The sequence below is a fragment of the Culex pipiens genome, chromosome 3 (assembly GCF_016801865.2).
Source record: "Culex pipiens pallens isolate TS chromosome 3, TS_CPP_V2, whole genome shotgun sequence".
NCBI lineage: Eukaryota > Metazoa > Arthropoda > Insecta > Diptera > Culicidae > Culex > Culex pipiens.
In genome coordinates, this window is record NC_068939.1 from 184,830,724 (window position 1) to 184,845,628 (window position 14,905).

The following is a 14,905-nucleotide window of genomic DNA, read 5'->3' on the forward strand; positions in this document are numbered from 1 at the left end:
GAGGTAGATTTTGTGGATCCAATTCGTTAGCACCTATTCTCATTTTTTTTAAATCATCTACCACATTGTTGTTTTGAAAATGTAATCTAGATTTTTTTTTTCTAGAAAATCTACCGCGGTTGACCCGAATCAGTTTAACAATCCATCCGGAGTTGGCAAATTCACCAAATTCGTCAAACGCAAAGGGCCTATACAGCATTTTCGGAATGAGCTTTTGGTCATAGTTCCGCTAGTCACCACCGCTAATGATGGCGCTAGTGTTTTTACCAGCTGAGCTTTTTACCAGCTGAAATCATCGAAGTCCTCTACCCTAGTTTGACATTTCCTGGCAGAGCAGCATTTTTGTGTTTTGATCTGTCAATCGAACTTTTTGCAGATTCCCGGCAGCCTCGAATTGAACGAAATTTACACAAAAATCGCAACAATTTAAAGTTAAAAAAGCCTCAAAATGACGACGCTGCGACCATTCACGTGCAACGACATGTTCAAGTTCAACAAAGTGTAAGTTATTTAATTAGATTCTGTTTGCATTGTTAATTAATTTGGTGGTTCTATTTTAAGAAACCTCGACCCGCTCACGGAAACGTACTGCCTCTCGTTCTACATGCAGTACCTGGCCCACTGGCCGGAATACTTCCAGGTGGCGGAATCACCGAGCGGTGAAATCATGGGCTACATCATGGGAAAGGCCGCGGGCCACGGTGACAACTGGCACGGCCACGTTACGGCGCTTACGGTATCTCCGGACTACCGGCGGCTGGGGCTGGCCGCGACGCTGATGTACTTCCTGGAGGACGTATCGGAGAAGAAGCGGTGCTACTTTGTGGATCTGTTTGTGCGGGTGAGCAACAAAATCGCGATCGACATGTACACCAAGCTGGGGTACATCGTTTACAGGACGGTGCTGGAGTACTACGTGGGGGATCCGGACGAGGACGCGTACGACATGAGGAAGGCTTGCTCGCGGGATGTGCATCGGAAGTCGGTCGTTCCGTTGACGCATCCCGTGCGGCCGGACGAGGTGGATTGATAGTGGGTTGGTTGAGGTTGAATAATAAAAAGGAGTTTTTTTCTTGGACAAGTTCGGATGGCAATGAAAGAGTGCTCAATATCACGTCATAAAAGGTGTATTAAGTGGCTTACCCCATAAAATCAAATCGTGTTCAGCTCTCCGTCGGTTCGTTTTCTGCATCCTGCTCCTCCTCCTCTGTAGCAGCAGCCAGCAGCAGGTTCCGGTTGTGCGGGCGCTTCGACGGTCGCCGCCGGAACCGTTTCCATCTTTTTCTTCCAGTTCTTGGCGGCGGCGAGCAGTTTCAGGTTCGGCCGAGCCATCTCGTCCTCGGGGAAGATAAAGTCAAACACTTCTTCCCAGCCCTCCTCGACGCCACTCTCGGAGATGATCTTCTGGCGCTTCTTGACCTTGCGGGGCATCTTGGCGAGCACCTTCTTGAGGTTTTCCTCGTCTCCGTTGTCCTTTTCAAAGTCGCGCCAAGATTCCAAGATTAGGACGCGTGATTCCTTTTCAGCGGCGTTCTTCATGGAGTCGTTTGCTCGTTCGTAGACTCGGCGTGCCAGCTGGGCGTTGTTCATGCTGTCTTCGTTCTCCGCGGCCATTTCAAACTTGGCAAAGGAAATCCAAACCTTGACGTGGGTCGTTCGTTCCAGCAGCCTTTCGTACAACTGTCGGGCCAGCTCGAATTCTCCCTGCTGGACTTCGAAATCGATGTAGCTTTTCCACAGCAATTCGGGCATGTCCAGCCGAGGTTGCTGGATGGCCAGTTCGTAGATCGCCCGGGCACGATCCGTGTCTCCTAGCAGCGTTTCCAGTTCGGCAAATTTCATCCAAGTTATGCAGTTCTCCGGACCAAACTCGAGGAATTTTTCGTACAAAATGCGGCACCGATCAAATTCACGCAGCTGGATCTCCAAGTCGATGTATCCACGGAACAGTTTATCCCGTGGGGACATACCAATGGCCATTCCAAGAGCCTTGCGAGCAACCTGCAAATTTTTGCAGCGAATTTCAAACTGAGCGTAGAGTAACCAAATTTTGCTAAACGTAAAAACTTTGTGCGGAATCAACTCCAAACAGGTCTTGTAAATCTGTCTCGTCCTCTCCAAATCCTCCGTCTCCAGCTCCTCATACAAAGCATAGTTGATCCACAAGTAAATGTACCTCCGCCAGAGATTCTTATCCTTCGCCGGCGGAACATTCGCAATCGCCCGCTCGTAAGTCTCTCGAATAAGCTCCTGATTGGACTCGTTCTCAACCAGCCGCAAGTAGTCGAACCAGGCATCGTAATTCGTGGGATTCTCCGCCACTTCCTGCTCGTACTGGAACTTCCGCTTGGAAACAATCACGTCCTCAATCCCGGACCGATCGCCATACTTTTTCTCGTGAATCGTATAAGCCTTGTACAGCTCACCGGTCCGATCCTTCGGCAAATGATCCAGCGCATACTTATAGATAACCCGCACGCGGTCATGCTCCTTCTGACCCTCTTCAAACTTGGCAAACGCAATAAACAGCCGCTCGTCCGAGTTATCATCCCCGAAAAACTCAATCGCCCTTTCATAAACTGACCGGGACCCATTTATAAACCCATGAGACTCCTCAAACCGCGCAAACTTGATCCAATTTTTAATCTCCGGATGCACCATCACGAACCGCTCGTAAATCTGCCTCGCCCGGTCAATCTCCTTGTACCGCAGCTCAAAGTTGATATAAGTCTGCCAGGCCTGCTCCTCCGGTTGCCACTCCATCCACCGCTCAAACACCTGCCGCGCCCCCGCCACGTTCTCCAGCATCTCCTCCATGTACGTGTACTTGTACCAGTACTGGTTCACCCGGGGCATCACCGTAACCGCCCGATCCCACAGATTCCTCGCGTGATTCACCTGCCGGTGCTTCATCTCCATCTCCGCGTACTTCAACCATATCGTAATATTCCGATGGTCATTGTCGATCGCGCGCTCCCAGATCGACCGCGCTCGCTGGATCTCCTTCTGCGATTCCTCCCATTGCGCGTACTTGATCCAGTTGCTCACGACCATCCGGTTCTTGCGCAGGTTGTCCTCGAACGTTTTGCGCTTACGCTGCTGGTAGTCGGCCAACTCGGCGGCATCGGAGATCTTCTGCTTGGGCGGCGGTGGCAAAATCTCCAAATCGCGCTCCTTGGCCTCCCGCAGCAGCTGCTCGGCCGTAATCTGGATCTCGGCCGGGGCTTTGTTTTTGACCTGAAAAAATTATTAAAAATTGAACCTCACCCAATCGAAAAACAAAACATTCTATTTACCTTTGCCACCTTCGGCATCTTCTGCGGCTTCTCCATGGTGGAAAAAGGTTTAGTTTTCAACTGGTTTTACGGGGAAAATTAAAATAAAAACTTCTTTTGCGGGAAACACTGCGTGCGACACCAACCAAGCTAAACGATTTCAAAACAACAAACACTCGGCTGTCGGCTCGGACTCGTCGAACTGTCAAACCGAGTTCATTGGCGGCGGCGAAAAGGAAGGGGCAACGCGTGAGGCAGATGTTTCGGTTGTACGGGTATGTACAGATTTGTCTGTATGTGTTGCAGATTTTTTTGAGCAACTTTTTTTCAGAGTGCAGATTTTTGTGCCGAACGTCGTTTGGATGCAATTTTGGTCCTAATTCAACCAATGTGATAATTTTCTCTCTAAACAACTTATTTCGTAAAACTTTCTATCGATAAATTGCTTGCTTCCTCCCTGTTAACGCACATAAGAGCGTCTGTTGCTTGGGTCGTGGCATAATCGGATCTGGACAGAACTGAAACTCGCGGGTTAACTAATGCACAGTAATTTGTAATCAAAACTTTATTGCTCTTGGTTTCTGTCGGTTTATTGAACTGTACTGGACGGTAATTAGACAAGAAAACTGTAACTTTCTACATCTTGAGCTGTATTTCAGAACAGGACGGTTCTGTTCTGTCTGATCTGTTCTGTACTGTGTCTCGCGGAGCAATGGCCACTTCTAGAGAAGATTCTTGTGACCAAAGCTGGTAGTTCTAGCGGGAAATTCTATAACAAGGCCAAGAACTCATTTGGAGATGCTTAGAATTATTCTGTAGTACTAGATCTAACTGAACTGATACAAATCTACAATCTGAACCTTTTGCATGCGCAAACACTCCCTACTATGCTATGTATAACTTAATTTCAGTTGAAAACTCCTTTTAGGAGATGTAATTAAACGTGAAAGTGCTGATATGCCAACATTAGATGCACGATGCAAATACATGCTGTACTCTAATAATTTTAACAAATATAAAATTCATTGAAAAGGTTTTTTGTTTTCCAGATTGAGCGTTCAATAGGGTCCTAAAGCCCTATGTAGATTTTTATGTATAACGATTAGAAACCTTTTCTGATAACTTTTTTTTTCATTTTAATGCAAAAAAAATAAATTGACAGACATTTTTTCCGATGGATCAACTATGGTCCCCTTGGAACGAGCTGTCAAGTAGAACCATTTTTGTCAAGAAGGGCCGCGAAGTTATCTTTTTTGAAATGACTTAAAAATCAATTTTAAATGTTTTGCGGTTGTACACAGGGTTATTGTACTCAGAAAAATAAGCTTTACCGTTGTGAAAAATAATATCAGATATTTTAGCTTAATTTCACGACCCAATTGTTGCTTTCGTATAAGCTCGAATAGTTCCTGTAGAAGTACTACGGGTTTTATAGATTTAGATTTTCATTAAAACATTTATTCAAAATATTGCCAAGGCTTTTGTTTCTTGATATTTTTAATTCTTAGGAATTATTCATTTTCTCAAGCTGTTTTCTATCCATAATATCGATCTTATTATTGTTCTGTTACAGTCCAGACTCAATTATCCGAATCCTCGATTACTCAAAGTTTAGATTATCAGAAAGATTCTTAGAAACTTCGGATAATCAAATCAAGGACAAAACATAGTTTTCGTATTTTTTTATTTTCTCACTGTTAACATCAAATTCAAATTCTCCGACCGTATTTTAGTCAAATTTGAGTGGTCGATTGCTTGTTACATGACCAAATGATTTTTTTTCAATATCTCAGTATTTTACCACCACAATTTTGGCTGCCATCTTGAATTTTCAATTCCCAATTCACTTGAGAGCATTTTTTGGGGTCATATTTGAGGTTGTCGACCTAAATAAGACCTTTTTTCGTGATTGAAGTTTCCAGAGTGATTTTTTTTCCGAAGAATTCGGAAAATCGAATCAGGACCGAGTCTTAAATTCGTTGGATTTTTTTTTCATTTAATTAAACCCTTTTAACGTACATAATTTTAGGTCCAAATCTTGAAAAAAAAAAAATGTTTTTCTTTCAGGAGCATACAAAAATTATAGGCTAATTTAGAAAATTTGGATTTTTGGGTCTATCGAGAAAGTCGTGAAGTGAAATATGAAACTATTATCTTAAAATTCTTGAGTTCTGTCATAAATTTTTAGATAATAATAAGTTTACGTCAAGTTTTGCGAAAATGAGTACATGGGATGAATGGAGACATCTTTTTTTTTTTTAGTTTTTGTTGTTCAATTTGTTGTTGTTCTTGCCTTGTTTTAATGAAATCAAGCTTGTTTTTTTCTTTACGTTAAAGAAACAATTTGATAAATCTTGCGTATTATGGTCAAAGGTCTAAAATCTAACATTTTGTTCAGTCAAACAGACACTATAATACAATAAAGCCTTCCGGAAAGTGCCTCAACGAATTCCCCTAATGTTATGTTTGCATCTTCCAACGCGTTGGATTTAATTACGTTTCAACGACCAACTGCCATCACTTGAGTCACATTCCCTCATTTTAGCAGCATCGGGAAATAAAAACTCTTCCACAACCGCATGCGGAAGTGCGTGTTATCTCAGTGTGAGCGCATTTTCATCCTGCAAACCCCTTTCATTTTTCTGAGGGCAAATACACATAAGTTTGCTTAATTTAGACATGACACACCATCCCTCGGCCAAAAATTCCCGTTAGTGTAGGCGTCCAAATATATACGGGGGCTCCCTTCTAATCCTATTCTCTACCACAGGAAGCAAATTTTTCTCCGTTCTCTTCCTTTTCGATATCAGAACCCTTAATCAGAGTGCATCAAGGCCAGGGCCAGCCCAACCAATCGGGATGAATCCCCGAAAGAAAGAAAGAAAGAAAGAAAGAAAGGGGTCGCTCTCTGCCGTTGAATGACGTGCCAAAATTCAACATATTTGCTCAGAAATGCGGAACTTTTCATCACTTGATTGCTTTATTCCACCCACGCACTGCACAATGCCCTGGCCTGGACAGCCACATCAGGGGCCACGTGAGCCGGATTTTGCATCTGCCGATCCGTTAAGAACCGCAGGCAATTTCACTCGGTAATGGGTTCGGTTGGGTTGGGAGGAAAATCCGTTAATTGAGTCGGTTTGCGTCCTACAGGGGCGATCAATGTAACGTTACCGGAAGTGATGTGGGGGAGAGATAGTAGTATTGTCTCTGATAACATTTTTGCAAAGCTTGCAATTTAAAAAGATTTTCAAACGAAAAATCTGTAATAAAATCATTTGAATTAGCCTTGCCATTATTGGAGTAGAATGAAAAGATTTGAAATAGTAGTTTTGCAACAAGTTGCAAAATTATTACTTCTGGAGTTTTTTTTAAAGTTTTTCAGTTTTTGCTTTTTGGGTGTTTCATAAAAAACTGAACATTTGGTTTAAAGGACCTTTAAAAAAAAATAACTCCAGACTTTTTTCAGTACGAGTACATCTAGCAGACGTAAGTGCTTAAAAAAATAGTTTTGCAAAAAGTTGCATACCATTATATTTCTAAATAAATAAAAAATAATTTGAATTTTCAGTGAAAAATGTAAACTTGCGCACCCAAATTTTAATGTTATTTATAATAAAATAGTCTTGAAATGAGGTTTTTTGTTCAAAAAGTACAAGAGAATGTCCAAATGAAGATCATAAAAATAGTAGGGTCGACAGAAAAGCTGCATTTGGCATGTTGTTGACAAATTACCACAAAAGTGTTCGAATATGTGGGATGACTGTAAGACGCCTCAAAAACTTGTGACAGGAAAACATTATTGCAATAATAAATGACTACTAGGTTGGAACAGTCGTTGAATAGACTATGTGCATGGAAAACAAACACGTTTTTGACTTAAAACCCTATTCAAAGTTTGTTTTCAGAATTGCAAAAAATGGAACTCGGTGCAAAATTTGTTCTACTTTTTGCACCATGGTGCGTATGCTACTATTTCAAAATGGTATCGCAAAAAAATAATAATAATATTTTTTTTAACACAGAATATTTTTTGCAATTAAAAAAAACACCATTTGAATTGGATTTTTTTCAGTGGTAATTGTCAAACTCAGAAACAGCATTGAAAGCATAAATGACCTGCTATTGCGTCTAACAAAAAAAAGCGTGCTGAAAAAGTCATTATACAATTTACTTGAGTTGCAATATGATGTTTCACAACGTCGTAAAGGGCAAAAAATATGCCACTAATCACAGACTACCGTCAACTGGGGCGAATCGGGACCACAGTCTGAATAGGGACAGCACGTTCAAGAGCACTTAAATGCTTCAAAATGGGAAATGAATGTAAAATTGCTTTAACTGCTGTCCCAAGTCGCCGCATGTGTCCCGATTCGCCCCAGGATGACGGTACTGATTGAAAAAGCTGTTTTGATGATATGCATAAAATGCTCATAATCATTTTAAATGTTAAAAATTACGTTACGCATATTTTCAATAAATTTAAAATTAATAGTATTTTTTGAGAAAATAGTATAACAGAATTCAAAAAGTGAGCTGAATTCTAAAAACCACCTAACTTACAGTATATATTTTTTTGATGTTTTGGATGGCCTGAAATACATTTTGAAAAGTATTTTAAATCTTGCTGCATTCTGTTGGCAAAGAAAGGAGTGAACGGCCAAATTACATCACACCATTTAATCCGCAGGTAAGAAGGTCCTGTCTCAGGCAGTTCTGTGCTGGTCTGGTCATTTCTTGCGGATCAACGCAACGAGTTTGAGAAATTTTCGGAAGGTCAACCCTAAAGCAAAAGTAGATCTTCACCGTAACTTAAAATGACAAAGATTTGCATGCAAGCGTAACAAATGAGCCTTCAAAGATTTTTGAAACGAGGACGTTGCTCAATGTTGAGACGTTTGCTGAAAAGTTGATTAATGGTAACGAAATAATTCTCCAAGAAGTTCCACTCTAACCCAACGTGGTCCCTTGCTGGGAGAAAGGATTATGTCCCCTTTCTCCGCACGAGTCACGGTGCAGCACACAATGACCATTCGTATAATTTCCTTTTACGTCCAGCTATCGGCAAAATGCCGCAAAAGCATCTAAAAAGGAACAAATCTCGCAAAAAGGACTCTCGTAAATCGTCCCTCGCAATTGTCCCCTGCCCGGGAGCATTTTATTGGCCAATAGTCAGCTTTGCCTCAACGGTCAGTCAGCAGTCCGGCTTTATTTGCATATTGGGTCGTTTAACTCTTTTTACGGCCCCCCGAGCAAAACCCTTTCCCTTCTTCATTAATCATTAACTTTACGTTCGTCATATCCCGAAGGTTTTGTTTTTACTGCCCCAGCGTGTGATCTCTATATTTCGTTTTTGTGTTGGAGTGTTGCAAAATGTGTCGTACATTTATTGCAAAACTAGCACGTTTTCGGTTCCAGGCAGGAACAGGCAGGTCCATAAACCGTTAACCCGTCCACGGCAAAGAGGTCAGCTTTTTCTTGGATTTCGATTTCGGTTCTCATTCGGTTGGCGAAGCCGACGAGGACTGAAACAATATTTATTCAGAGTCCTCGCAAACTTCCTCCTTTCGAGATTGTGTGGCGTCTCGAATGTTGGTTTTTAAGTTTTGCAAAAGTTTGCTGTTGGTTTTTTGGCGCACTCAAGGACCATGCCGGCGACGACCACGTGATGAGCTGTTATGTCAATAGGGTCAGATAAGACAAGACGATTTTGTATTTTTGGCAAAAAAAGGTATTGATGGGATGAAAAAAAAAAGATTATTGCTTGAAATTGTTTAAATTATTCACAAGAAAACGAAATTTCGATTTTTTTATTACTGATTTAGGCCGATGCAAATATTTTTAAAAGTTTTTGTCCCTCGGCTCTGGCCGGAGTCGAGGGGGGGGGGGCAAAAAAATAAAAAAAATATAAATATTAAAATAACATGCCATAGTTTCAACATTTGCATGGAAAAAGTGTTTTAAAATGTATTTTACACTCGTTCAATTGTTTTGCAATAAAAGTTTTCAAAAAATGTAAAATTTGACGAAAACAAAAATTTTAGCGAAAAAAAAAAAACTTTAGCGATAGTAGACATCGAAAATTTTCAAAAATTCAAAAGATTTTTAAATCAACCCAAACATGCTAAAAATGATTCTAAACGCAGGGGAATTCATTTTAAATTGATTTTAACTAATTGCACATAAATTTTCATAAAAATATTGAAGTTTTTTGAAAAAAAAAAATTTTTTCGCCCCCTGATTTTTCGGGCCAACATTAATGGGGGGGGGGACAAAAACTTTAAATAAAATTTGTACCAGCCTTACTGCCGCTCGAAGCTAGTCCGTCCCATATGTAATTTCGTCAATTTTGAGGTAATGATGCAGTTCGGTTCAAAATCACGTAAACTTTCAGAAAACCAATAAAATTTAGAACTTTGTTCTAGAAAACCGAAGAAAATCATTTTTTTCGTGAAATTCTAACACGTAGCCTTATGGGCGGGATAAATTTGACATGCGTTTTTTCGGCTTGCTGTTTTTACATATGGAACGGACTCGATTAGAGCGGCAGTGAAAATGTTTGGAAATTGCCACCCCACTGTTTTACTAAGTATACTAATGAATATTACTAAAATGTTAAGCAATACGGTTCCTCATGCATGTCACCTTTGCCAAACCTATTGTAATAGTATAAAAATAGCTCAAAACAAGAAAATATTTTTTCTACTTGAAACTGGATGTAATTTTTATGATTTACAACTTAAACATTTTGATTAGGTAACAATATGTAATACTTTCTTTAAATATTTTTTCATGTTAAATTGAAGTTTTCCCAAGATTATGTCCCTCGAAAAAGTTTAAAAAATGCGTTGAGGTATTTGCAAAAAATATTTTATAAAATAATTAATTTGGGGGCAAGACGGCCACCTGTTATTTGTATTTTGGTTTGATAAAGGTTGCATTTTTGAAGGATTTTTGACTGTTAAGGCATATTTAAGACATATTTGACATACTTTCGATAAAACTATCAATTTTTTATCAAAATGCTGTTTACTGCCGGTTCGTCAATATTCCTACTGTGATATAGCAAAGTTCATTGGCCATTCATGGTCACCCGCGACAGACACGGACGACGAAACAAAGAGAAACGCAAAAAGTAACTTTTTCAAAACTTTTTTTTCGTAAAATCGTGATAACTTGTGATGTTTATAAGCAAACCCCTTATGTCTATATATCAAAATTTTTGTAATTGTCTGCTCTACAACTGTGTAGAACATTGTTACACTCTAAAAAATAACCCTGCAAAGTTAGAAAAAACACGAAATTTTAAAATGAAAAATTTTGTTCTAAATGAAAAAATGACCCTTCTGGGACAATGTAGATTCGAAAAGTACATTAAATTTCCCATCAAATGACATGTTCCAAAAATTTTTACAGTCGAGGAACGGAAAATGGGAGAATTTTTAAAACTTTTTTAGTGTTTTTTTCGATGAAAAATACGTTTATTCGGAATTCTTTGTACGCCATCAAATCGGGCGTCTAATTTTACATAAAAGTCCCTTTGACACCAAATTTCTATCTCATCACCGTTTCAGGCTGAAAATTGTTGAAAAACACCTCTTTTTTCGCATGTTCAAAAATGGAAGGGGTCGTACCGCCCCTCCGTCACGAGATATAAAAAAACGGACCTCGGATTCGTGATCAGGGACAAAAGTTACCCCTAAGGACAAAGTTTCACGCAAATCGAAGAGGGGTCGGGGCAACTTTTCCCGATTTCGTGTGAGTTGGTAGAGAATTACCCATATATATATGCTCAGATCAGCTATTTCACATATGTTGAAATTTTAAACATTGCGATTTAATTTTTTAAAAAAATCATAGTTTCCTCAATTTCATGACAGTTGCAAATCTTTGGTCCCAGAGCTGGAAAGGTATTTTTAACGGTTTGAAGTTATGTTTTGGGAATATTTTGAGGTGGATGAGTGTGATATACATACTTGGAAAATAATAAAATCATTGATTTAAGAATTAATGAATTTTTAATTTTTACTTATCAATATACATTAATGGAACCTTAAAAGCTAACCGATTTACAGCTCAGTCTTTTGAAAACAGTCTTTGTAGGATGATTCTGTTACAAATAAGTAACACATTTTGGCAAATATCGAGCGAACACCGACCAAACGCACAAGGAACTTTACACCTATTTACACCGTACTCGTCGAATCCCATCAAGGCGATCCCGCGCCCGCAACCCCGTACAACGCCAGCTGCTTCCGTGCCGCGGCCAGCTCAAATTTCAGCTCGATATTTTCCCGCTCCAAAAACGCCGCCCGAATCGCGATTTCATCCTCCTTGATCCGACGCCGGTCGCGGCTCTTTTTCGCCGCCGCATTATTCTTCTTGCGCCGCTCGTAGTAGGCGGAGTCTTTCACCATTCCTCGTTCGCCGCCGCCATTGCTTGCGCCACTTGCGTCTTCCTGGCATGGCTTGCTGCTGCTGCTGCATTCGGTGGGCGTGTTGTCACTGGGTTGATTTGATTGGTGGGATTGCTGTTCGATGGATTCGGAGGTCCGTTCGGGGACGCTTTCCGTTTCGGACGCGTCGCTGAGGGATTTGTTGAGGCGTCGCATTTTCGGGTTCGACACGGTCGGTTGACCGCCGTTGGCCGCGTGAATCTGCTCCAGCATCCGCTTGCGGAACATGTTGTACTTTTCGGCGGAGTTGGCGTCCAGGATGGAGCCGCTGGACATGAAGCCGGTAGCGAGGCTTAGCGGATCGCGGGGGTAGGCTTTGAAGGGTCGGGCGAGTTTTCCGTCGCGGCCAACGACCATCGGGTAGGTTCCACCGGAAGTGTTGGAGCTGGTTTCACTGGGAATTTTGAGCTGAGGTAGTTTCATGGTGGATCCGATGAGTTGTCCTTCGGAACCGGATTCGGACAGCGAGTCGGATTCACGGGCCGGATGAATCGGACTGCTGTGAGGGAACTGGTGCTGGGGCGGAATGGCACCGGATTGAAGCAGATAGGAGGCAATCTCCGGACGATGCACTGGATGGTTTTCCTGTTTGGGGATCAGCGGAAATCCTTGAGCTGGAAGGAATCCCATTGGCATCGCCGGATGTCTCAGGTCCAGGTGGTTTGGCGATTCGTATGGCATAGCTGCTTTCGGGGACAGTTCTCGGTGGTGACGCTGCTGCATGGCGTGATAGTTCATCAGAAGTGCGTTGGTTGAGTTGATCGGGGAGGAGTTCTGGAACGGAGGCGATCCGTTTTCGCTGAAGCTGTTGTACGGTGACGGAGTTCGGCGAGTTTCGACAGAATCGCGACGTTTGGACAAATCCAGGACGCCGGAATCGGTCGAGTCTGGGCGGTAGTTTTCGTGCATTTTTGGAGAACTTGGCGGGTACAGCGAAGGACTTGTTCGATGCTCTGTAAAAATAATTTTAAGTTAGTAAAGTTATCATTTTTATCAAAAAAAAAATCACTACTTTTTTTATAAAATTGTGATTGATTCTTACCTGTTTTGAGATCCATCATAAACTGAGCCATCATTTTGATTTGATAATCACACTTTTTTTTCAACTCGTCGCAATATAATCCACGAAATCAAACAAACGCTCAAAAACAGGGCGATCGTATTCCTTCCACAAGCTAACGTCTGTCTAGTTTCAGATTCTCTCACTCAATGACCGCAAACTGACCACGGCGACCGGCTTTTATACCCGGCTCTGGAGAAACCCTTTCGCACCCACGCCTAGGCCCTAGGAAGTGAAAAATATGCAAAATTTCTGCAAATTGTCACTCTTTCCCGCTCTAGCCAACGCACCCAGAGAGAAAGTGCAACAAAAAAGATCGAAAATCCAAATTTGAAAGGGTCACTTTTTTCCTTCCTTGTCTCCCTTTCTCCCATTCGCCTTCGAGAGCTAATCCCTCACTGCAGTGGCCCATTCGGGACACTTGTGACTTTTTGCGGTCCCTTCCCGAATCTCTCTGAAAGGAGTTTATTGTGGGCGATCTCGTGTGTGCACGAGTGAGAGAGAGAGAGAAATGGAAAGAGTTTTTCGAAAATTTTGGTTTTGGACGAATCTACCTAAGAGGGTGCGATGTGATTTTCCGGCAGTAAACATTGGTTAACTTTTAGGTCAACTCGTAGCAGGCCATTATGATAAGCTTTTTAGTTAGTTTTTTTTTGCAAGACTTGACCGAATTACCCGACTATCACTAAAGCTATTCCCTGAATTAATAAGGTGCTACGAGTGCTTATATAATGCTAGTTTTACGCTACGCGAAAACTAGCGAAATCAACACTTTTCCTGCATTGGTTTTGGTACAAAAATGAGTTAGATTCTAGTATTCCCGAGTTTGAGAAATTTGCAATTCTGGTTCTAGTTAATTTTTCATTCATGTGAATATTTCATTGTTAAGTCTTGAGTGTTAATCGTTCAATTTGTATGCTTTGTAATAGTACGAAAAAAATATGAATATCGATTTCAGACAAAATGAAAGTTCAGCAAAATCTCAATCGATTTGATTTTTGTATAATTCGATTCAACATTTTATCAGCTATTTTCTATTAAACTTTCAAAGGTGATAATTAGGTTCAACTACTGAAACAATGCAAAGTTTCGCAATACTATCATAGTTTTCGGAAACTCCAAGCCAACGTAGGTTTCCCTAAAATGGATGCTTACTACAATGAAATTTTCCCCTGAATTTGCACTTTCCAATCACAAAAAGTAAATTTCAAGTAGGTACCCAGAATGCAGATATTTCTGGATCAAAACTAGTGTTTCCCAAAAACTTTATTATATTTGAAGTACCTTTAGCTATTTTTTCGCCAGTTGTGTGCCCATATCACTGTAAATCATTGTTTTATAAACTGACAAACATCATGTCATCCAAATATTTTTTTCGATGTCTTATTTTTTATTGTCGAGCTCAAGTATGACCCCTTAACTACTCTAAAGTGCTTTAGAATGTTTAAATCCAAGATGGCGGCCAAAATGGCGTTGATGAAATATTGAAAAAATGCTTATTTGATTTAGTAAGCACCGCTAATGAATTCAAATTTGACTAAAATTGGGACGCAGAACTCGAATTTGTTGTTAAAAGAAAGAAAACAAAAAAAAACGAAAAAAACATGTTTTTGCTCATACTTTGATTAGCCCATACAAACCTTCGGATAATCTAACTTCGTATAATCGAAACATCGGATAATCGAGGCTTTGGATAATCGAGTCTGGACTGTATTTCAAACCACCTTGAGTTAATGGTATTCAAAAGACTCAAAAAGCAAAAAAAAAAAATGGAAATTTTATCCTTATATAAATAAAACTCCAGAATTTTAAAATTTTGAAACTAGATTCTCAGAGTTGTGAAATTGAACAGTTTTAATGTTTTGTAGAAAAACATAAAAATTTTAAGATTGTTTTTTAAATTTTCAATTTTCCAATTGATAGGTAATTAAGATTTTTTTCATGAATGAAAAAATGATAGAATTTGAGAGTTTTAAAATTTAAAATTCTTAAATTTTCAACTGTGAGCTTTATACATTGAAATTCTTATTTTTTAAAATTTAGCTGTTTATTTAAAAATTATTAGCAAAAATGCTGAAATTTTGTTATGAGACTGCCATTTCTCTCAAATCAGA

General features: G+C 40.3%; 3 protein-coding genes across 3 annotated transcripts; 1 reads left to right on the forward strand and 2 right to left on the reverse strand.

The window, feature by feature from the left end:
• Positions 1–334: 334 nt before the first annotated feature.
• Positions 335–1,081, forward strand: LOC120414354 (N-alpha-acetyltransferase 20). The gene is made up of 2 exons (XM_039575515.2): positions 335–501; positions 562–1,081. The coding sequence occupies exons 1-2, from the start codon at positions 449–451 to the stop codon at positions 1,028–1,030; spliced, it is 522 nt and encodes a 173-aa protein (XP_039431449.1). The 5' UTR covers positions 335–448; the 3' UTR covers positions 1,031–1,081.
• A 67-nt stretch (positions 1,082–1,148) lies between these two features.
• LOC120414350 (protein crooked neck) lies at positions 1,149–3,453 on the reverse strand. Its single transcript, XM_039575507.2, is given in 3 exon segments — positions 1,149–1,220; positions 1,222–3,237; positions 3,297–3,453. Coding segments are annotated over 3 exon segments (2,109 nt in total). The 5' UTR covers positions 3,333–3,453; the 3' UTR covers positions 1,149–1,163.
• A 7,832-nt stretch (positions 3,454–11,285) lies between these two features.
• LOC120414351 (protein giant) lies at positions 11,286–14,405 on the reverse strand. Its single transcript, XM_039575508.2, has 2 exons — positions 12,774–14,405; positions 11,286–12,684 (listed from the first exon to the last, which is right to left on the reverse strand). Exons 1-2 carry the CDS (start codon positions 12,805–12,807, stop codon positions 11,486–11,488), a joined length of 1,233 nt encoding a protein of 410 aa, XP_039431442.1. The 5' UTR covers positions 12,808–14,405; the 3' UTR covers positions 11,286–11,485.
• Between the last annotated feature and the right edge of the window lie 500 nt (positions 14,406–14,905).

Excerpts from the sequence above, each read along its gene's own strand:
- LOC120414351 (XM_039575508.2), bottom strand. The coding sequence starts at position 12,807 with ATGATGGCTCAGTTTATGATGGATCTCAAAACAG. Across the intron at positions 12,685-12,773 it reads TATGATGGATCTCAAAACAG|AGCATCGAACAAGTCCTTCG; the intron begins GTAAGAATCAAT and ends TTATTTTTACAG.
- LOC120414354 (XM_039575515.2), top strand. The coding sequence starts at position 449 with ATGACGACGCTGCGACCATTCACGTGCAACGACATGTTCAAGTTCAAC. Across the intron at positions 502-561 it reads ATGTTCAAGTTCAACAAAGT|AAACCTCGACCCGCTCACGG; the intron begins GTAAGTTATTTA and ends TTCTATTTTAAG.